The sequence below is a fragment of the Stegastes partitus genome, unplaced genomic scaffold (assembly GCF_000690725.1).
Source record: "Stegastes partitus isolate 25-593 unplaced genomic scaffold, Stegastes_partitus-1.0.2 Scaffold119, whole genome shotgun sequence".
Classification (NCBI taxonomy): Eukaryota; Metazoa; Chordata; class Actinopteri; family Pomacentridae; genus Stegastes; species Stegastes partitus.
In genome coordinates, this window is record NW_007577850.1 from 361,186 (window position 1) to 382,838 (window position 21,653).

The 21,653-nt window shown below is 41.9% G+C and overlaps 3 protein-coding genes across 16 annotated transcripts in view; 1 reads left to right on the forward strand and 2 right to left on the reverse strand.

Annotated features, from left to right (window-relative positions):
• The window catches only part of trmt61a (tRNA methyltransferase 61A), a 23,689-nt gene extending 10,234 nt beyond the window's left edge, over window positions 1-13,455 (reverse strand). For both annotated transcript variants that reach the window (XM_008278231.1, XM_008278230.1), the window contains exons 1-2: window positions 13,329-13,455; window positions 10,894-11,232 (exon numbers count right to left, since the gene is read on the reverse strand). In XM_008278231.1, the coding sequence (XP_008276453.1) occupies window positions 10,894-11,224 (331 nt within the window). In that variant the 5' untranslated portion in view covers window positions 11,225-11,232; window positions 13,329-13,455. The remainder of the gene's footprint in view (window positions 1-10,893; window positions 11,233-13,328) is intronic.
• Window positions 13,456-15,240: 1,785 nt separating this feature from the next.
• Window positions 15,241-19,038, forward strand: ckba (creatine kinase, brain a). The gene is made up of 8 exons (XM_008278232.1): window positions 15,241-15,352; window positions 15,557-15,758; window positions 16,758-16,912; window positions 16,988-17,120; window positions 17,658-17,829; window positions 17,915-18,038; window positions 18,126-18,315; window positions 18,720-19,038. Exons 2-8 carry the CDS (start codon window positions 15,566-15,568, stop codon window positions 18,896-18,898), a joined length of 1,146 nt encoding a protein of 381 aa, XP_008276454.1. The 5' UTR covers window positions 15,241-15,352; window positions 15,557-15,565; the 3' UTR covers window positions 18,899-19,038.
• Window positions 19,039-20,262: 1,224 nt separating this feature from the next.
• mark3a (MAP/microtubule affinity-regulating kinase 3a) overlaps window positions 20,263-21,653 on the reverse strand; it is a 74,402-nt gene continuing 73,011 nt past the window's right edge. For all 13 annotated transcript variants that reach the window (XM_008278238.1, XM_008278234.1, XM_008278246.1 and 10 more), the window contains one exon: window positions 20,263-21,162. In XM_008278238.1, the coding sequence (XP_008276460.1) occupies window positions 20,817-21,162 (346 nt within the window). In that variant the 3' untranslated portion in view covers window positions 20,263-20,816. The remainder of the gene's footprint in view (window positions 21,163-21,653) is intronic.

A 21,653-nucleotide genomic window follows, 5' to 3' on the forward strand; every position in this document is an offset into this window, starting at 1 on the left:
TTGTCGTGATAGATGTTTGAAGACGCTTCCACCGAACAGAAGAGAAGCGAATTCCTTTATTTACAGTGTACAGTCCTATTATATCTAAAGGTACAGTGGTAAATCAGTAAATATATGGCAGAAAAAGTACGTACAGGTGTAATCGATGACAACAGGGATGTGGCTTATTGGTGTAAAGATGCTAATCTGGTTCACTATAGTGCACAACAGATGCTCAACATATAAGAAAATGCAAGATGCAGCTGCAAACGTATGCACAGCTTCAATATTTAAATAGACGGAGCAGGAGGTGTGTATATTTGGGAGTAAACAAAGTGCATGTTGGAGTAAAGGTGAATGCATTGGGATTGACTGATAGTCACTGGCTTCCATTTTGGACACACAAACACACAAAGCGACCCGTCAGGATGCAGCTTTGGGTTTAATCGGAGGTCAGATGTTGGTGAACAGTGTGATCTTGTGTTCTGTCTAATAAAAGGACAGTAACATCTTCCCTCCTCCATCCTGAGTCGGCCTGAAAAGCTCACAGCTGCTGCTGCTACGACGACAACAACAACAACAACAACAACAACACACCCACATTCTCTTCACACCGATCCGCTCTGCCCCTCCGGCCGATAAGTGGATGCTACATTTCCGAGTGGCTCCTCTCTCTCCGCCCCGAAGCCGTCCGGTCGGTGCCGCCAACAAACGCCCGCTAATGTACGGGCCTGTCAGAGAACCATTTCACAACGAGAGGGGGGGAGAAGAACCCAGCGCCGGTCACGTGACCCAAGAACACAGCGAGAGGCCAGAACATCCCATCCTCCTCCTGACGTTACATCACCGCCGCCTTTGTTAGCGTGGCCACAAAGAGGACAGTGTTGGCCGACAGCAGCACTTGGACTCGCTGAGGAGCCTCACGCTGTCGCACCGGATGGCGATGGGCTGCAAACAGAGAGGAGTCGACGGGAAACCGAGGATGGTAGACGCAGGAAGCGCAGTTCAGTTAAGAGTCCAGAGAAGCAGGAAGTCGTAAACGTGGCTCCTCGTTAGCTGATAATGACGACTGTGTTGTGTTGGTGGCAGAAGGACTGACTGTGGCCGAGCTGGACATCCTGATTAAATGAACACATGTTGATGTAAAGTCTGGGTTTCGCCGATAAAAACCCTCTTTTGTTGAGCTTGTATTTTCTGTATTGTATTTTATTATCTCTGTTTAGCTTTTTGTCTCATACGTTGTCTTTGAATTGACATAATTTCTCCTGATATGCTCGACACACGTCAGAGGTTTGACCTGATTAACGAGGGATTTACAAGCCATCAAACTGGTGCAATGAACAGAATATGAGTTTTAATAAACTCGAAGCATTTGAACTCTCTAAACCCCTCAAAATCCACCAACAGGTATAAAAAGCATATTAACTTTTTAAAAATAGCCAAAAACGATACCATTTATCAGAGCCAGAAACTATAAAAACAGAAAAATTGTAGATTTGTCAACCTTCCGACAGTCTTTAAACTACTCATCCGAGACGTGCCACTCTATAAGATTAAAATCCTGATAGTCACACATTAAATATATTCCAAAAATAAACCATTTCACTTGATCCTGTGCCGTTAAACTGGAAAATGTCACCAAATCTAACATTAAAATCACTGCATTTCGTCAAAATCACTGTGTTCTGCATGTCTTGTTTAAAAAAAATTGCTAAAAATACAGGCTCTGACCAGATTCAGCAATAAACAAAAAAATCTGAACTCCTCTGTTCAACCAAGGAGCCGTGACACACTCAGCTGTGATCGACGGTCACTTGAGAAAAATTCAGAGTTTTCAGATGAACTGCAGGAAGTGTTTCCAACAGAGCAGAGCGGAGACAATAATCCAACCTAATGGATCATTAAATAAATAAATGAACCAGAGAACAGAGGAGCCAGTTGTTGGAGATACATCCAGCATGGAGGAACATCTTTCTAGATGTGGAAGGAAAACATCTGTAGAGGTGTTTGCAACTATTGTGGGACTCAAAATTGCCCAAAATAACAAAAAAATGTGTCCAAAATGACTCTAAAATGGTCATTTTGAACACATTTTTCATCTTTTTTGACAAGTTTACAATAATTTTGGACAGTTTGAGTTATTTTGGGCAATTTACGAGTTAGTTTAGACAAGTTTTGAGTAAATTTAGCCAATTTTATTAGACTCTGAAGAAGCTTCAAGTTGCATTGCACAAGTTTCACATCATTTTCGACAATTTAAGACTCAGGAAAATCCAACCAACTGGATCGACAAATAAATGCGGCATGGCTCAGAAACAGTGAACAGAGTTATTGAAGACACATCCAGCATGGTGGAACATGTTTCTACATCTGGTGGTGGAACATGTTTCTACAGATGATGGTGGAACATCTTTCTACATCTGATGGTGGAACATCTTTCTACAGATGATGGTGGAACATCTTTCTACATCTGATGGTGGAACATCTTTCTACAGATGATGGTGGAACATCTTTCTACATCTGATGGTGGAACATCTTTCTACAGATGATGGTGGAACATCTTTCTACATCTGATGGTGGAACATCTTTCTAGAGCTGATGGTGGAACATCTTTCTACAGATGATGGTTGAACATCTTTCTACAGATGATGGTTGAACATCTTTCTACATCTGATGGTGGAACATCTTTCTACAGATTATGTGGAGGCTTTAAAAACACAGAGCAGAGAGGAGACTCCTGGAAAAATGTTGTTCATGGTGATTTCTTTCTGTGTTTTTCATTTTTTTGTGAAATAAATAATCAAAGAAACTCAACCTTTTTCATGATTTATGGCAATTTAAAGTATTAAATAGTTTATTAAATAGCTGTTGACCAACAAACTGGTTAACAACAGCAGCACAACATCAGCTGGACTCCACCTGGAAACGTCGCTGCAGCAGAGCGATAAATCAACTCGGCGGTTTGATCCAACGTGCTGTAAACTGCAGCGTCATGTTACCGCGCCGGCTGAGCTTCAGGCCTGTTCATGAAGCACTGTTTACTGCTGAGATGGGTTCAGTTTCCATGGAGGTTTTATCTGATGAAAATGATGGACGAGAGCCAAGACGGACGCAAAAACGCAGAACATGAGCAGAACTGTGGAACATCAAGGCAGGAATTCTGCTCAGAACGTGACATGTGGAGGCAGTGGGCAGATTTAAACCCCAACCTAAGAGAAGGCTCCACAAAACCACAAAATGTGGGTCGAACCAAGTCTGATAAAAGAGCATCTCTAACTGGACATTAATTATAAAATCAGTGCTAAACAAAAACTTACTGCCTGCTTATTATCTGCACTGAAAAAAAAAACATATATATTTTTAATAATTTACTGTTGTTTTACAGATTTTCCCAGTTTTGTTAAACTACAGATAATAACTGGTAAAAATCACTGAAAAAATGTATTTAGATGGTAACTGTTTTGATTTTTATTGTATTTTTTTTTATTATATAGGTAAATATTATTTTTTAATACATATTTTATTTAACATATTTTTTATTATTTAAAAAAAAAACATGCATATTGGGAATAAAAAATGTAAATCACTGTTATTTTACAGTTTTGTTAAATAATATAAAACCACAGAAAAAAGGTAAAAATAAATGAATAAATAAAAGAAAAATGTACAAGTTAAGTGCCAAAAAAATCTGCCCAAACATGTAAATAATGTTCACATCAAAAATCTGTAGTTTTACAAATATTAATTTGTCCTTTTTAAGACATTATACTGTCAATTTACACAAGTTTTACTGTATTTAAATCAACAAAAATGTTGTAATTTCCCAGTGTCTCACATTATTTTTAAGTAAAATTATGTAGATTAAGAACTGAAAAAACAATTATTTTAACTGCAATTTTACTGATTTTTTTTCTGTTTTGTTAAAATGCAGATACTGTCCAGTAAAATCACAGAAAAGCATTAATTTACATGTTGACTGAAAAAAAACTGTTCCTGAAGTCCACAAAAATTTTTTTTTTTTTTTTTTTAGAGATTGTCTTTGTTCTTTCACAATGTGTGACCGTAAAATCACACAACTTTTAACTGTATTTAAATCAGCTAAAATTATAGTTTTTACTCACTGATATTTGCTGTTAGTTTCATCACTTACACATTTGTTAACGGTACAGCATTCCACCATTTTTTTGGGTTTATTTTCTGGCACTTTTCACTATTCAGGGATTTTATTTTTTTAAATTTAGATTTTATTATATTTTTGCACTCATTTCCAAGTCCCAACACTATTTATTTGAAGGTATTGATGCACCGATACGTCTCTCAGCGCAGTATGTTGGTTTTATCATAAGTCCAAAAACAGAGAGAAACTTTAGCTGAAGTTAAAATCCGACATGACTTTAGATAAAACGAGCAGCAGCCAAATCAGCTTCCTGCGGTCAACATGTCGGTGGTTTGGACGTATTTCACACTGAAGAGGAAAATACTGAAATGATTTTAAGGTTGGACGTGCTAGAAGACACAAAAACTGTGACAGGACCGCTCTGAAATAAAAAAGCAGAAGCTTGGACGGTCATTCTGAGCAGCGGTGAGTCATGTTGTGATTCAGCGTTGGGATCTGAGCACTGACCTTTACTGCAACATGCTCAGAGCTTCAGTACGAGCATTTTGTGCTTTAGCAGGAGTCTGGTAGCTTGTAGGCTCTGTCATCCTGCTGAGGCAGGGCTGGGGCCTCATTTCAAACCAGTTCTTGGTGTTTCTGACATAAAAACTGGCTCCAGAGAGGCATGAACACTCTGCAGGTCTACAGCCAGCAATCATGTAGATTAGAGGCCAACAAGACCAACTACAACCAGAACAAAATCCAAAGGAGGAGAGAAAACAAAGCTTCATTATGGACGTGAAATCAAAGCCAACCCACGACTCTTATCAACGTTTCTAATCAGCCTGAACAACAAGACGTCCAGTCAGAGAGCAGCGAGCTCACAGGGAAGCAGAGGAGGAGACGGTTGGCCGGTCAGCAGGTCGTTTCTGCTTTCTGTTCCTCCATTGGGGGCAACATGGAGGTCGGCCAGACGAGAAGCAAAACCAGAACAGAGGTCAAACACTTCAGTTCCCAACAGACAATTTAGAAAGTGAAAGCAGCAGTAATGTGCTTCCATCGGGAACCCACAGTGGTTTCTATCAGAGAAGAAATCTAACATTAAAGTTCTTACACTAACTTCAGATGGCTTCGGACTGGTTCAAAAAGCGTTTGCTTCATGGGAGATGGAAACGCCTTTCTTTGAATAACGTCTGTCTGGGGACGTTAATGATTAAAGGTTAATCAAAAATATTTGTTAATAATTGATCTGTAGGGCAGAAGGATGGGTTGTAGCCGAGCTGTAGTACCTGGTTGTACCACCAGGTGGAGCCTCCTACTGCTTAGTACTGTAGAGACCAGAGGAGGCGTGGCACAATCTACAGGAAGTTAGCCAGCAAAGAGCATTGTTGGGGTTTAGCTAGCAACGAACACCATGACAAAGACTTGTGTGGCGTTTAATGACCCCTGACCAGAGCTGGTGTTGACAACGGGTCCATTTATACAACCCAGTGACACATATTGTAGCCGCTTTAGCAGCTAATATAAAGCGACGGTCGACAAAAGCTGCATTTTTAGCACATACGACCTGGGTTATTGATGCATAGACTAGTGATTAATAATGCTACCAATTATTGGTTTAGAAAACTGTTAGAAATGGGCATCCCTAGTTCTTTTAACATGCACGACATCGTGAAACATTTCCGACACCAGCTGACATGAAAGAATAATTTAAACTTTCTCGATTCAGAACAAATCCTGAAGCCTTCAATCACAGTCGGACAAAATTTGGCTTTGTTCTTCTTTGAGGTTTTGTTAGCAAACATCTAGTTTTGCTTTTTAATCTTCTTTTTTTGTGACATTTCAAAAGTTTGCTTCAGATTCATTGATGCATGAATATATAGTTTGTGGGAAAACAACTGACTAGCTGCTAGGATCTGTTCAGTTCAAACATTTGCATTGCAGTTGTTATTTAACTCAAACTTGTCGTTGGGTCAGATCGATGTTCGGTTACCTTCCCATTACAAAAGGAACCTCTCCTGAATCGGTTGGTGGTAAAGCTACTGAGAGCATTTCCTCTTCAGGGTGTGGTTTTATTGATTTTAGTTTGAGTGCTGAGTCCGTCTGAAGCGAGCAAGCAGACAAACAAAGAGCAGGTTTAAAGCTGCTCCTGAACCACCTGTCCGTCCCGTGTGCTACTAACTTGTTTTAGTTCGGATCTGAAAACACTGCAGGCTTGAAATGTGCATCACCCTGCTAAATATAAACGCCATTTTCAAATAGCGTCAGGGCTGTAGCTTTGATCTCTTTGATACTGTCATAAAACTGATTCATTTAGGAGGTTCAACCAGAACCTGAATCATCTACACGTCGGTGCAGCTCGAGTTGTTCCTCCAAGTTTTCATTTTTCTGACACAGGTGTGAAAAAACATAAAAGCCGCAGTGAATGATTAACTCTCAGGTATTCCGGAGCCACCTGCCTCCAAGGTGACTCCTTCGACAGGCTCGACGTGACGAAGCCCGGCCACGTTATCACCTCTAATCTCTGCATGTTTACACGGTTTGCTGACAAAAGGTTTCCAGCACACACTGCTTATTGAACGCCGTGAGTCACCGCTAGAAATGCTGATTAGCACCTCGCGGACGCGTAATGAAACTCAAGTGTTGCTCCGTGCAGCTAATAAAACGCTGCGTTCATTTAGTCATTTAATAAACCGGCCCATTCATCTGCTGTTTGGACCCTTGTTTCTCTGGGTTTACGCTAAGGCGTGTTTGCATCCAGTAATGTGATGCCGGTGCACACGGTGCATCCATCTCCATACTGCTGACTAAACAGGACTGAAATCATTCATCACCCTGGAGACCCTCCAATCTCAGCTCGCGCACACACACTTAGTGCGATCGATGACATGCGCAGGGCTGGCAGCAGTAAAACATGATGTAGCGCTGCACCAGACGTCCTGGCCCATCCCCCAGCTCGGTCCAAAACACCCCGACACACTCCGGGCGATTGCAATCAGACAAATGGAGCTGAAGGAAAGATCGGAGGAGACGCAGGGGGAGCGGCGAAAAAGTGGACAAAAAAATAGAGATTACATAACGTCTGGATGTCACATCTGCAACAGTCCCGTGGTGCTCGATGTCAACAGCTGGGGTTCACTGGGTGAAAACATCTGGCGCAGACTCAAAGGTGTAAACATGGAGGTTAGAAGTAGGAGGCTTTACGTGGAGGCTGCAACAGAGCTGAACGCCACATCCCCAGAGAGACCTTCAAATGATCTAATAAACAGCGTCAAGCTCAACTCAAACAGAAAACGTTTTCTGTTCAAGAGCTTCTCAGAGTTCAACATCTTCATAACCCTCCAAAGCCCACTGGCAGGTGTTGAAGCCGTGTTATTTAATCTAAAAATCCTGAGAATTGCACCTTGTATTGGTGAAAGAATCTGTACAAACAGAAAAGAAATCACTGGGTTTTCAACTTTCCAATGACTCCTGAACTTACCATAAGTGTCAAGTGGTTTCATCTGGAAAATGAACCAAATCTACACTTCAACTGGGGCCTTTTCATCCGATCTCTCAAGAGAACTGTTTGCATCAGTCTTTTTGAGCAACAAAGTCATGTCTAAGTTGGGGAAATAGTCTTTTTTCTACAGTCAACGATATTTTAAATGACCTATTACTTAACAATTGGCAGCGTAAACCATTAAAGTCTTTCAGAGCGTGAAATCCTGAACTCATGGTGGAGAAAAAAAACAAGTTATCAAGCAAATTTAGTTAATTTAGCACAACTTTAATGTTGTTTTCAATCAATTAATGGTGATATTTCATCTTAGATAATACAAAATTAAGTTGGTGAAATCCCCAACCCGTCATGTTGACCTAAAGTTTGAATTTTTATCTTGCAATCACAGACTAAGTTAAGTTGATCTCGTTCAACAAAATTTGACAAACTTCCGGGTTGAACTGCAGGCAGTGTTTACACAGAGCAGAGAGGAGACGAGTATCGAAACCAGTTAGAGAGACTGAGAGAGAAATAAAGTTTTTGGAAGACAGCCTGGTGAAGCATCTTTCTAGGACTGATGTGCAGAGGAATGAAATAAAACTCACAGTTTGCAGAAGTTTTAAAAACGTACACAGTAAAATATCCATATTATTTAGAGCCACCATTTGTGCACCATTAATACTGCCAATGTTGGGATTTTTGTAAAGTTCTTTCATTTCAATGATCTGTTTCCACAGAGATGCAGGACTTCATATTACAAATGAGCCCACAGTGAGGAAAAATATGTGGACTAAATAAACACCCAGAAACTGCTCGGAGTTCAGAGGGTTAAAGGCTCCTGTTGGGTAATCTAATCAACAGTGTCCAGAAGGAAGCTCAACTCAGAGAGATTATATTTCTCTGCTAACAGCGTAACATGGCAGGATTTCTATGAGCTGAAGGTCAAATTTCTCTCAACAGGCAGCGGTGCACTGACCAGCTTCACCTCAGTCAGTCCTCCATCCACTTCATTTATGTCTGCAGACAGAAAGGCAGCATAATGACTCATCATACATCCACAACCTGGAGTCTAGTCTTCGTCTTTCCTTCTTGTAGTGATCGTGAGATGGACTCTGAGCACTGCGATGAGCCACAATGCCACTTCATACTGCATCTGAACAAGCAGTCTGAAGCTACTCTTCCATCACAGCTTAAAAATAAAGTCTGTTTGAAATCCCTGCATAGTTGATGCTCTCTTTCTCATCCCTCCATCCATGTATTTTCTGCTGCTCATCCAAACTCAGGTCGCCGAGGCAGCAGGCAGTCAGCAAGTCGGTCCAGATGTTGCTCGGTTTTCCAGCTCCTCCTGGGAGATCCTGAAGCGTTCCCAGGACACATGAGCTGCATAATCTCTCCGGCATGTTTGGGGATCTACCCCGAGATCTCCTACTGTGCCTGGAAAACATCCAGTGGGACGAGTGAACTCCTCAACCTGTCGCTAATGCTACGTGTCCACAGTGGCGCTGCTGGATATCAGGGGTCGCACAGATTCCCACCGTTGGAGAAATTATTCCTGAGGAGTGTCGAATATACAGTGGGTGGATGCAGCACGGGACTTGTGCAGATTTTACAGGACAAATTCGGGCTTTCCTTGTCATTCATGCTGCAATAAGGCCATGCTGGTTTGAGCGAATGGTCACATTGCTCATCATGTCGAACACAAAAACGTCCGGCGCAATTTTTACAGTCTATCGCAGCTACTTACACATTTGACTGCACTTTTTAACTTAACTATGTGGGTAGACATCACATGGGACTTCTGGAGATTATACATCTTCCCACTATGTCTGGGCTCTGTGGATGGAAAGCATGTTCAAGTAAAAGCATCTTAAAGTCCAGCTACTTAAGCTCGTTTAATGATGAAACATAAGATGTAGATGATGGAGAATCTCCTCCGACAGTCTTTCCTACAAACAAACATTTGTTTTAAGCACCATTTGTTTTCCGTTTGCGTGCAAAGTGACTGTGCTGACAGCGTGGACATTTAAAATGATCACACATTTCAGGCTGCATGACGACCCTCACGGACAAAATGTACGTCCCTTTGCAGATATAGAAAGAATGAACTGGCTTTAAAAAGACAAACATGTTTCTCAGGAGGTGGTGGAGACCAAAAATGGAGCTAAAAAGAGGATGAAAATGGACTAACATACATTTGTATGCACTAGAACTTCTCACTGCATCTGGCCTCCGTCGATGGAAAGCATATACAAATAAAAGCCCCTCAAAGTTGGTGAGATCATCGTGCAGACAGTCTGCACCAACCCTTGTGAATTTGGGTTCATGTATGAAGCATGAATTAGCCTTCCCAACAGATGACTACTGGATGAACTCTACACTCAAAGGCTGCTTGCTCCCAGATTTCAAACCAACATGGCGGCTGGTTTGGAAAATTTCTGTTAAAATATTTCACCAAAATGCTTTTCTGGTAACACTTTAGATGAGAAATAAGCCGACAGTTGCTGAATCTGTCTTTATTTTTGGTTGACAAGGCTTAGCTTTAAATGTTGTTGGTGAGATAAGATAGAACTTTATTAATCCTAAACGAAACTCTTGTGCCATTTATCAGATTACAACACTGGCAGTGACTCTGAAGTTCATAAAGATCCAAACTTTATGAAAAACAACACCAGCCAAAGTGATGCTTCATGTCTTGAACCACACCAAGGTGCCACCAGAACGCATTGCACCCTTGCTCACATAGACAATGAATGGAAACGACACCGTGGTTGAAGTTGTACTGCAGATGAACAGATAAACCCCCACAATGTTTGGCTGCAACACTGAAATCACCTTTAAATGCTTCACCAAATCCACATCAAACTGCCTTTCACCTGCAGCAGTAACTCACTGTGACACACGCAGTAAAATGCTTCGCTTTCATAGTTCTCGTGCTGCTTCTCTGCACAAATGCAGATGTGCACAAACCTGCAGCGGACTGGACAGAATGCGACATATGCACGGATCCTAATGTGCACAATGATTGAATTACAGGGATGTCTGAGGAGCTGGCTGGCTGATCTCAGCAGCGTTCTGGCCTGTGCGTGACTGTGTGTGCCCTGATTACTTACTGTGGGTTATTTCATGGCTGACTAGCTGCAGCCCGCTAAACCCTTCATTCAAATAGAGCATCAAAAATCGTAGTTTAACAAATTAAATCCATTAAGAACAATAACCCAAAGAAGCTCTGGACTAGTTTCATTATTTGAGGCTATTTCCACCGAGGTTTAATCTGCATTTGTGGATCATCCCTGCTTTCCAAAAACTTTTCCTCACTTAAAAATAAGGAAACGCTCACCGGACTCGCAGACGACGGAGCCGGGCTTCAGCTCCAGCATCATGGTGATGGTGGCGATGTCGGTGGTGTAGAGGATCTGGGTTCGGTGCGGCAGGGCGACGGTCCACAGCTCCGGCGTTGGGTGGAGGACGTAGACCCAGCCGCCCTTGCTGCAGGTCACCTTGGAGCCGTAGCGCTGGCCGATCAGGTCCGAGGAGTGGCGGATCACCCCGTAGCGGGTCTGCGTTTGGGCGCCATGCTGCACCTTGACGGGCATCACGGAGTTGTGGTTCAGGTAGACGATGGCGACGTCTCCGTCCTGGATGCAGTCCGAGTACTCCACGAAACTCATGGCGAGCTCTAAAACAGGGGAAAGAAACAGGAGTCAGGTCGGCTTACAAGGAAAATAAAGAGTTGGTCTAGAATCCACAGACATTAACTCCACCTCATATAGTACTTAAACAGGCCTGGGCGATACAATGATACTGTGACGTTAAATAACTGTAAAAAGAGTGAAAATAAAGGCAAACATCTGTAAAATAATGATAGTTTTAGGGGATTTAAATCCAGTAAATCAGCACCATTCTACAGTGACACATTGTAAAAGAACAAATCACTGAAATACACATTTTTGATGTTGAAGTTTTGGCCTGTTACATATATTTTTTTATATTCAACTTGTAAATTAACACCATTTTGTGATTTTGGTAGATATAATCTGTAAATATAACAAAACTGACAAATGTTATAATAACCAATAAAAACAGTATTTACAATTTTTCTATCACTATTATACTTTTAAAAAACTAATGGCACATATTTGTAAAATATCAGTAATTTCTGTTGATTTGAATACAGTAAAAAAAAAAAAAGTGGAATTTTGCAGTTTAATGTTGTAAAAGAAAAAAATTATAAAAATGCTGATTTTTGAGTTGAAAGTTCAGGACAGTTTGGGCCTTTTTTTCTGCTGTTAACATTTAAATTGATACTTTTATTTCCTGTAATTTCTATGGTTTTTATTTGCAACTTACCAACACAGGAAAAATCTGAAAAACCCATGATTGAAAATTATTTCCGTTTTTACAATCATTAATATACATTTCTTTTTCAATTGCCTTAAAAAAAATTAAAAATCTGTAAAATATATATTTTTTTGCTGATTTAAATACAGTAAAACAGGAATTTAACGGTCAAGTATTGTAAAAGAGAAAATTACTACCTGTAAATATACAGATTTTTTAATGTGGACATTATTTACAGTTTGTTTTTTTTTGTTTGCAACATGAAAATTTTTACTTTTTCTCTGTGATTTCACTAGCTACTATCTGTCTAGCAAAACTGTAGACATCTGTAAAATACCAGTACATTTTCTAAAGTAGAAAACAGCTAAATACTTTCTTTTTAATTAAAAAATTAAAGTGCAGTCTGACAGTTTGAACTCTTGTGTCAATGACTTTGCAAATGACTACTATCCTCCTTCTGTGACAGTAGTTTTTCATGTCTCATGTGATAGTGCTTCATCACACTATAAGTCTATTAAACAGTGAACTAAAGCTTGATCAGATATTTTCCCCTTATTTCGCAGCTCTATTGACATTTCTTTGTATATCTATGATTCATATTTCAGCTCAGCCTCCAGGTGACTGCATGAGTATAAACTTTTATATCAGCTTCTCTTTTTTCCCCCTCATATCTGATTTTTATTTCTCACTTGTTAGAATAAATAAGTAAATCATATTTCATGTCATTTCTGTTGCTGGATGCTGGCGGTCGGCCCCGTTGCCATGGTAACCAGGCTGACCCCAACGTTCCATGATTTAAATATCTGACCGTTAATTTTAAAATTGTACAAACTGAAGACAAACGGTGGTTTTATTCACATTTAACTGGAGACGGACACTAGAGATCCACTTTCTGCTTTACGAAGAAAACAAGAAAAGACTGAAAGATGTCGGACAACATGGAGAAAGTGTGAGTGAAACGATTTCATCTTTATGTTTCTCATGTTATGCGAATAAAATCAATATGTTGTTTATTTAATAGTTACTTCTGTTAACTGGGTAGAATAACCGGTAAGAGCTCAAGTCAGAAGTTAACTAACCAGTTGGAGTTGATTTAATGTCTAATTACGGTAAGCTCAGGGGAAGAGCACAGCTGCACAAGTTTGTTGTAACTGACGCTAACGTTAGCTGGTTAGCTAGCTAACGTTAACGAGTCTCATTTTAAAGCAGTTTAAAAATGAATACAACCTCTAAAGCCAAACACCGATGCAGGTCACAGTGCAAAATGTCTGAAAATCTGGGTTAACCAGCTACTAGCTAAGTTTAGTGGTTGAACGCCGGTTCGGTTTGCTAGCAGGCTAACTAGCATGCTAGCGTTAGCAGCGCTAGCTACCGTTACAGTTCCAGCTCACCGCGCCTCATGAGGGACAGGACCGTTGGAGACTCTCCACCTACCGTTACTGGGACTGATGCGGAATAAAACGAGCAAAAACCGGCGTCCTTATCCGATGAACTGCGCTCCTACAGCGGCTGTGTGTGCGTGTGGTGAGCGGTGACAGCTACCACTCACTGCCCGGACACGTGGTGTTGTTTTCGGGGGAAGTGGAGTCGAAGAAACCGGATGATGAAGATGATGAAGATGATGAGCCGGTTCACAGATCATGAAACAGCCTCTGAGGATAAAAAACCGAGTGAGAGAAGCTGAGCAGGAGGTTTATGGGTGTGCTGAGTTCACACCAGACACCGCAAATGTTCAGACAAATGTACAGAACATTTGGAAGAACAGCAGTGGAGCCAAAGTGTTTCCATCTGAGGAATAAGCTTTGATTTAGTCCTCAGAGCTTCAGAATGAAGCAGCATGACCTGGATGACTGAGAATCTGCAGAGAAAGACTAGAATTTAGCCTTAATTATCATCTAAAACACACATTTACTTCAGTGGTTTAAATGTCAAGTCAGTCATATTAATGAACTGAAGTACTCAGACCTTACTCTCTCACATGTGCTCTGAAATAACCTGAAAAACTTCAATGTAAAGGTTAAGAACCTGCAATATGATGTGCTCTAGCAAATAACCTGGCTAATTTAGATAATAAGACCCTCCATAATTATGAATTAAAAACCCAAGAAATCCAAAGATTCATATTTAAACTAGCCTGGTAATTTGATAGTCGAAAGGGCAAAATAATATTGTTAAGATTATTTTCTTAATTCTAAAATCCTTCATTTGTATTTTTTCTCATAGAGAGGAGAGAAGCAATACTTGTAGAAATACTTCCCATAAAGGTTGTATAATGATGATGACATGGGCGTAGATTAAATCCATATATTCCATTATGTCTTAAATAGTGACCTGGTGCCTGAGTTTGATGTTTTCTTTTACATTTGCACCATAAATTGATGCATAGAAGGCTCAAAGTGGTGCATAAAAATCCCCCAGAATGCATGAAAAGAAGCGTCTGACATGGAGACCCAGACAGCTGCTTCAGGCCAGTAATCTGATGAAATGTCAGATTGTGCTTCTACGTGTAAATATCAGCCAACTGGTGCCAACTTTAACTGATGACAGGGAGACTGTCCAAAACATACGACACAATATTATGTTATATTACAAGATCTGTCTTTTGAAATGCGGCATTGAACAGGAAACATGGATACCAACTTACTTGCTCCTGAACACTGCAGGTTATTAATATCAGAAGAACGTGTGCATCACATGTAGTTTCATTAGTTGTGGATAATTCACAGATGTGCTTGGGCTCACTTAAAGGCCTCTTCTGTTCATATTTGCAGGATGTTTCATAGTGTGGCTGCAGACTTTGCATGTCAAACACTTAATTTCCTGCATTCTGGTGGAATTTGCATGCACCAATTTGCTCCTTTTTATTATTTTATATTGCAAATGCCTTTCATCCAGGCAGCAGGTGACATAACATGATACCACACATGATATTTTGTCTCACAACATGATGAAATATAATGTAATATAATTCAGGAAGGCTCTCAGGCATCCTGTGGTGCCTTTTATTCTCCTGTACCATCAACTTTTCTCATTTAATTTGATCCCTGATGACTGAAAACACACACAGGTCTGATTTGGTGCTCAGTGTGGAGATGGAACCTGTTTTCACCTTTTCACGTAAAATTTGATTTAATTCACATCACTGCAATCTGTGCATTGGAGAGCAATCTTTATAAGGCTCAAAATGTTTAGATATGATTAAATAATTGTAATTTATCAGCAAACTGTGCAGATGGTTGTTTGGTAGTGAGATGAGGCTGCAGCAGCGTCCAATGGAATGAATGGATACAAATAGCGGCCAATGGGAGCCGACGGGCGCCTATAAAAGCTGCGAGCTGCGGGGAGGCAGCGGAGAGCTGCTGGACGCTGCGGAGGCTGGAAGCTCCTCGGCTGGAACCATAGGGATCTTCGTGTCGACACCCGGTAGTAGTAGTAGTCCTCAAGTCCGACAACAGCAGGTAGGTCAGCGGGCGGTCACACAGGAGGCGCTTCAACTCATCCACACTGATCCCATGTTAACATCAGACTAGTTTGACTAGAAGATGTTTGATGGACTCTTTGTTCACTCGGTTCTCTGCTGAATTCTTCCCGGTTCTCTGCACGCTCCCCCCGGTGCGTCCGGCCGCCGCTCGCCGCCTCCCTGCTCCCTCCTCCGGCTGCAGGCAGCAAACATGCCGTTCGGTAACACGCACAACCAGGTGAAGCTGAAGTTCGCCTCCGACCAGGAGTTTCCGGACCTGAGCAAACACAACAACCACATGGCCAAGGTTCTGACTCCCACCATGTACGAGCGGCTCCGCAGCAAACAGACGCCCAGCGGGTTCACCCTGGACGACGTGATCCAGACCGGGGTGGACAACCCAGGTAACCGGCCCGGTTCTGGTGTTTTGCACTGTGACCTGCTGAGGGATGAACGGAGGTTGGGGGGGACTCGGTCAGAGCTCCACTATCAGAACCACTCGGAGCTTTACAGCCAGTGGTAAAGATTAGAGTTACATAATGCAGCAGCTGATCTGTGAGTTACTGCAGCTGAGTGAAGCATCAAGTGTTCAGGTCAGATGTGTTTGTGTTCAGCTCTGAGAATCTGAAGCAGCTCAAGCTGGGGCTGTCGGCTGAGGATGAGTTCCCAGATCTCAGTCAGCACAACAGCCACATGGCCAAGGTGTTAACCCTGGACATGTACAAGGAGCTGAGGGGCAGAGCCACAGCCAGCGGCTTCACCCTGGACGCTGTCATCCAGACAGGGGTTGATAATCCTGGTACAGCAGCACACGGCTCACACTGAACAGAACCAGGCTCTTAGACTGGTTTTAAACCAGTCACTGGTATTTTAAAATATACCCCAGTTTTGTTAAATTACAAATAATATCTTGTAAAATCACAAAGTATTAAAATATTAACTGTAAAGAAACAGGCCATTATTTGCATAATGGCCATTGTTTGGACTGTAAAACTGCAAAAAAAATATCAGAAAAAGATAAACAGTTCTGTTAAGGATTATAAAATGGTATGACAACACAACTGTTACTCTCCATATTTACACTGTTTTGTTAAATTGCAGATAATTTCCAGTAAAATCAGAGAATAAAGTGAATTTACATGTTGGCTGTAAACAAAACAGGCCAAACATGTGAACCTCAGTAATCAGTGTTTTCACCACTAGTCATTCACTCACTGTGTAACTGTAAACCTACACTGTTTACTGTATGTAAATCTGCTCAAACTTCATTTGACAGATATTTGCTGATATTTTCATCACTTTCAGTTTCTTCACATCTTCTCTGACTTGCTTGCAGACATTGTGTTTATCTCCAGAGTGCTGAGGATGCTGCCGTGTCCTCTGACCCTGTTGCCTCTGTGCAGGTCATCCCTTCATCATGACCGTCGGCTGCGTCGCTGGAGACGAAGAGACCTACGAGGTGTTCAAGGAGCTGCTGGACCCTGTGATCCAGGACCGGCACGGAGGATACAAACCCTCAGACAAGCACAAGACCGACCTGAACTCGGCCAACCTGAAGGTACCACAGCTCTGCCTCAGTTCACCACCAGCTGACTAACAGCAGAACCAGACTAACACCAGTGTTCTGTCTCAGGGTGGAGACGACCTCGACCCAAACTACGTCCTGAGCTCCAGGGTGCGGACGGGTCGCAGCATCCGCGGGTTCTGTCTGCCGCCTCACTGCAGCCGAGGAGAGAGACGAGCTGTGGAGAAGCTCTCCATCGAAGGTACAACACACCATTATGTAACAGTGATGCTCAGCGTGGTCTCTGAGTGGAGGACGCCCCCTAGTGGCAGCAGCTGGACTTACATCATGACAGCAGGATCCAGCTGAGATCACTTTACTGTGAAGCTCTGTAGATCAGAGTTCAGCTGAAATAACTTCACCAGTTCCTGACTGTAAAAAAACCCCCAAAAACCATCAAATAACCTGAACCAAAACGGTACATAATGTCTTCCTCAGTCATCTCTATTAGAACAGAATTAGTCGTTGGTTCTTCACTGTGTCACTATAAAATTAAACTTTTTTACTGTATTTAAATCAGTTTAAAAACAACACTGACTGTTGCACTATTCAACTGTTTATGTAGAGTTTTCTGAAAATCCATTTGTGCTGATGTGTGCAGGAATCTTTTAAAGCTGGTCTGATATTAGATCAAAAACTAAAAGCAAAAGTTAGAATCTGTAGAAACACTTTATACTCTATCAAACAGTTTTCTGGTGTTTTGTGTTCTGCTGGTTTGACCTCTGAACCCGTCCTGCAGCTCTGGACTCTCTGTCTGGAGACCTGAAGGGGAAATATTACGCTCTGAAGAACATGACGGACGCCGAGCAGCAGCAGCTCATTGATGACCACTTCCTGTTCGACAAGCCGGTGTCTCCTCTGCTGCTGGCCTCGGGGATGGCCCGGGACTGGCCCGACGCCAGGGGCATCTGGTGAGGCCCAGCTCTGATCCGTCTGGTGTCAACAGGCTGCTGTCCGGCTTCATAATAACACAATCGACTGATGTTCTGTCTGCAGGCACAACGACAACAAGACATTCCTGGTGTGGGTGAACGAGGAGGACCACCTGCGCGTCATCTCCATGCAGAAGGGAGGAAACATGAAGGAAGTGTTCAACCGCTTCTGCACCGGACTCACCAAGGTCGGTTGGAAATGACACATGAGACCTGCAGCCGAGTGTCTGTTAACCAGAGCTCCACTAACATCCATTCCCCATCCTGCTGTTCAGATCGAGACCCTGTTCAAGGACCGAGGACACGCCTTCATGTGGAATGAGCACCTGGGCTACGTGCTCACCTGCCCGTCCAACCTGGGCACCGGCCTGCGCGCCGGCGTCCACGTCAAGCTGCCCAACATGAGCAAACACGCCAAGTTTGAGGAGATTCTCAAGAGGCTGAGGCTGCAGAAACGTGGAACCGGTGAGCAGAACCTTCACCTGCTGCTGTTGTCAGGCAGATTTAGTTCTGTGTTCTGGACCAGTTTGATCCTCATTTAAAAGATGAGCTGGCTGGAGATCCTGATCAAGTTTAGCTTCAGCCCCAGTCTGATCTGAGCCTGTGAATATTTGGTGTCCAATCTGAAACATCCATGTCCTGCACACGAGGACTGGAGCTGACTCGTGCTGACTCGTGGTGAAGGGCAGACGACCGAGCACGCTGCCACTCAGCTACAGTCGATGTAGAATCACTGATGGAAATTAGTGAACGTTTGCATCCTTGTCTCGCTGCCTCAGATCGTTCTCCTCCTTCAGGATGTTTGTGTGACTGCAGACGTCAAAGGATCAGGATAATCTGTAATAACTGTTCTTCCTGTTTCCTGCCAGGCGGCGTGGACACGGCAGCAGTGGGCGGAGTCTTTGACATCTCCAACGCCGACAGACTGGGCTTCTCTGAGGTGGAGCTGGTGCAGATGGTGGTGGACGGCGTCAAGCTGCTGGTGGACATGGAGAAGAAGCTGGAGAAGGGTCAGTCCATCGACGACCTGATCCCTGCCCAGAAGTAAACCTCCTCCCCTCCCCTCCTCCCCTGAATGACTGACTGTCCTGAATGCTCTGTACCACAGTCTGGATCTGTATTTAAGGTGAAACTGTTCCTGTAAGGTGGAGATCTGACATGAAATAAAACGTTTTGGTTCAAGTTGAATTTGTCTGACGTTCTGACTAAACATGAAGGTTCTCAGCTGTTTGATGACAACGTCCACCGCTGGATTCTTGGATCAAAGAGCTTCTGCAGCTTCAGCTTAAACCAGATGTTCATCCAGCTGGTCCCTGAACGCAGCACAGTTTACCCTGAGTAAATGACCCTGAACACCTCATCACGCCAAAACCAGAGATGCTACTGAGGTGCCCGCTGGGAAATGTAGGATTCAGTGTTTGGCAGCTTGAGATCTCTGCTGTTGCTTTAACTTGTTAAAGGGAGTGAACTCGTGTTTGATTCTGCAGGAGAAGCCTCGAAACAATGAGGCGTGAAGCTGCATGGAGGAGACAAACTTCTAAATCTGATAAACTGCTTAGGATGCTTTTTATTCACCTCCATTTAAATTAAATCCAAAAATTACTGCAACCAGAAGAAAATGAGCTCTGAAGAACTTCAAGGTCTAAACTTCATGGCTTCATGTTAAGTTTGGTGATTCAAATTTCTGAAAACAAACTTATTTCAGCAGCTAAAACTAACGCAGCAGCTCAGTTTGTGTTCAGAGTTCTAACATAGTATTTTAATAACGCAGAAGCTTGTATTCATTAAGTCTTTTTAGTTTTAGTATCAATTATTTCTTCTATTAAAGAGTGACAACAGGAATATTTAATCCTTTTTCAAAATAAAGTTTAAAAACTGCCTTTAATTCTCAGAACTCCAAGAACTTGCTGCCAAGTTTAAAAGGCTTTAAAGAAAGAAATAAACAACCCAGTAACATCAGAGCAAAAACTGTAAAAACAAACTTACTGCCAGTCCTACAACTACAATAATTTAATTCTAAGCTTAAAATTGTTTTATTTTTATGGAAACCACTTCATTCTATTTGTCCTAATGATTTTCCAAAAACAGTTTGCTTGAAGCAGATTCTGTTAAAAACTACAAATTTCTGTGCAATAATCATGCAAAAACAGAAAAAAATGTTTGGATTTGGTTGTTTAAAGGTATGAACACAAATTCAAACTACAAGTAGTAAAATATGAAGCGTGAGTAGAGCCACCGTTTATCCCCCCAGTATTAGTAACACCTGTGGAAAAGTGTTGATCATGTTTTTATGTAACTTTAACTTCCATGGAGGTGCAGGACGTTATACTGCAGTGACAAATGATCCCAGAGTGAGTAAACATGACACAGAAGGAGCTCAGAGGATTAAAACATTAATAATCAGTCGGGACGTCGGAGTTTGACAGACACTTTAATTGAGACATGAGTGACCCTTTAACCATGTGGGCATTTACACGGAGACTCCCGTCATCTCTACGTTTTAACGGAATACAAAAGAACAAAAAAAAAAAAAAAAAAAGGAGTATTGCAGTGAAGCCGTCTCGAAAGTAAAGATACATTATTTACACTGAAAACAGAAACGCTACGTCATCTTTTTCCTTTGTCCAGGAGAGGAGGAGGAGGAGGAGGAGAGAAAATAAAATGAAATAAATAAGACCAGAAATGCTTTTTTTGTCCACATTCACAGCATGACAAATCATATTATAATGTCGACCCCGTGTGGCCACAGAGATATTAGTAGGTAATTCAGTGATTATTGCCAAAAGCCTTAATCTATACATTATAATATTCAATACATACTCTGTATTTGTTTAAAAAAAGGAGACATTTGGAAACTGCTACTTGGATGATTGTACAGCTTAAATACTTCTAGATATATATATATATGTATACATATATATATATAGATATTTACATATATATGTATACTTTTTAAACCCTTTTGTTCATAGCTTTAACTCGTTGGCAACTTTGGAAGCAATGTTTTTGAAAGCGATGGATGATCCGGATATCCGTTTGAAGCGGACGCCGTTGAGGGAGAGCCGCGGCAGCTTGCACACCTCCATCTCCCACTGGACCAGGTTCTCGGCCCGGCCGTCGCCGTGGACGCAAAGAAGCAGGAAGCTCTCTTGCTGCTCGTAGTCGCAGTTGTTGGCGTCGAGCACCTTGCGAATCTCCCGCATGATGTCGCAAGGCTCCATGGAGCTGGTGGTCCTCATACTCCAAGTGAATCTGAGGGAGCGGGGTTTACTGTCTTTATTTTCCCCTTTTTGATCCCCAGGTACATGGCGACTGTCGGGACACAAAGACGAGAGTTTAGCGCCGCGCACTTCCACATAAATATCAAATTTTATGCTCAAGCAATGTGACATCTGCAGCGTGTGAAGCAGCCGAGGTAAAATCAGACAAAATGTGAATGAAGTCTGGTGTGCTTCATTTTCTAGCTCCAGTTTGTGCCTCTTACAGAAACAATAACAATAAACTGACAAAATGTAGTAAACGTGCCGTTATGTGAGATTTAAATCAATGACTCAATCGTAGAAAAGTTTTTACTGATTTAACCAATATGGAGGTGTAATATAAGTTTTACTACATTTTGTCGTTGGCTTCAAACTTAACATCAGTTTTTCTGAAAATATCTGTGAAAAACCCAGAAGATCGTCTCGTTTTATATTAATCATCTGTTAAATCTGTTAATTCCTTTAACAAGCATCTTAAAATCTGCATTAGTAATCTCACTTTTAAGATGCTCAGTTCAAAAATTTGTTTTTATGCTCAGATTT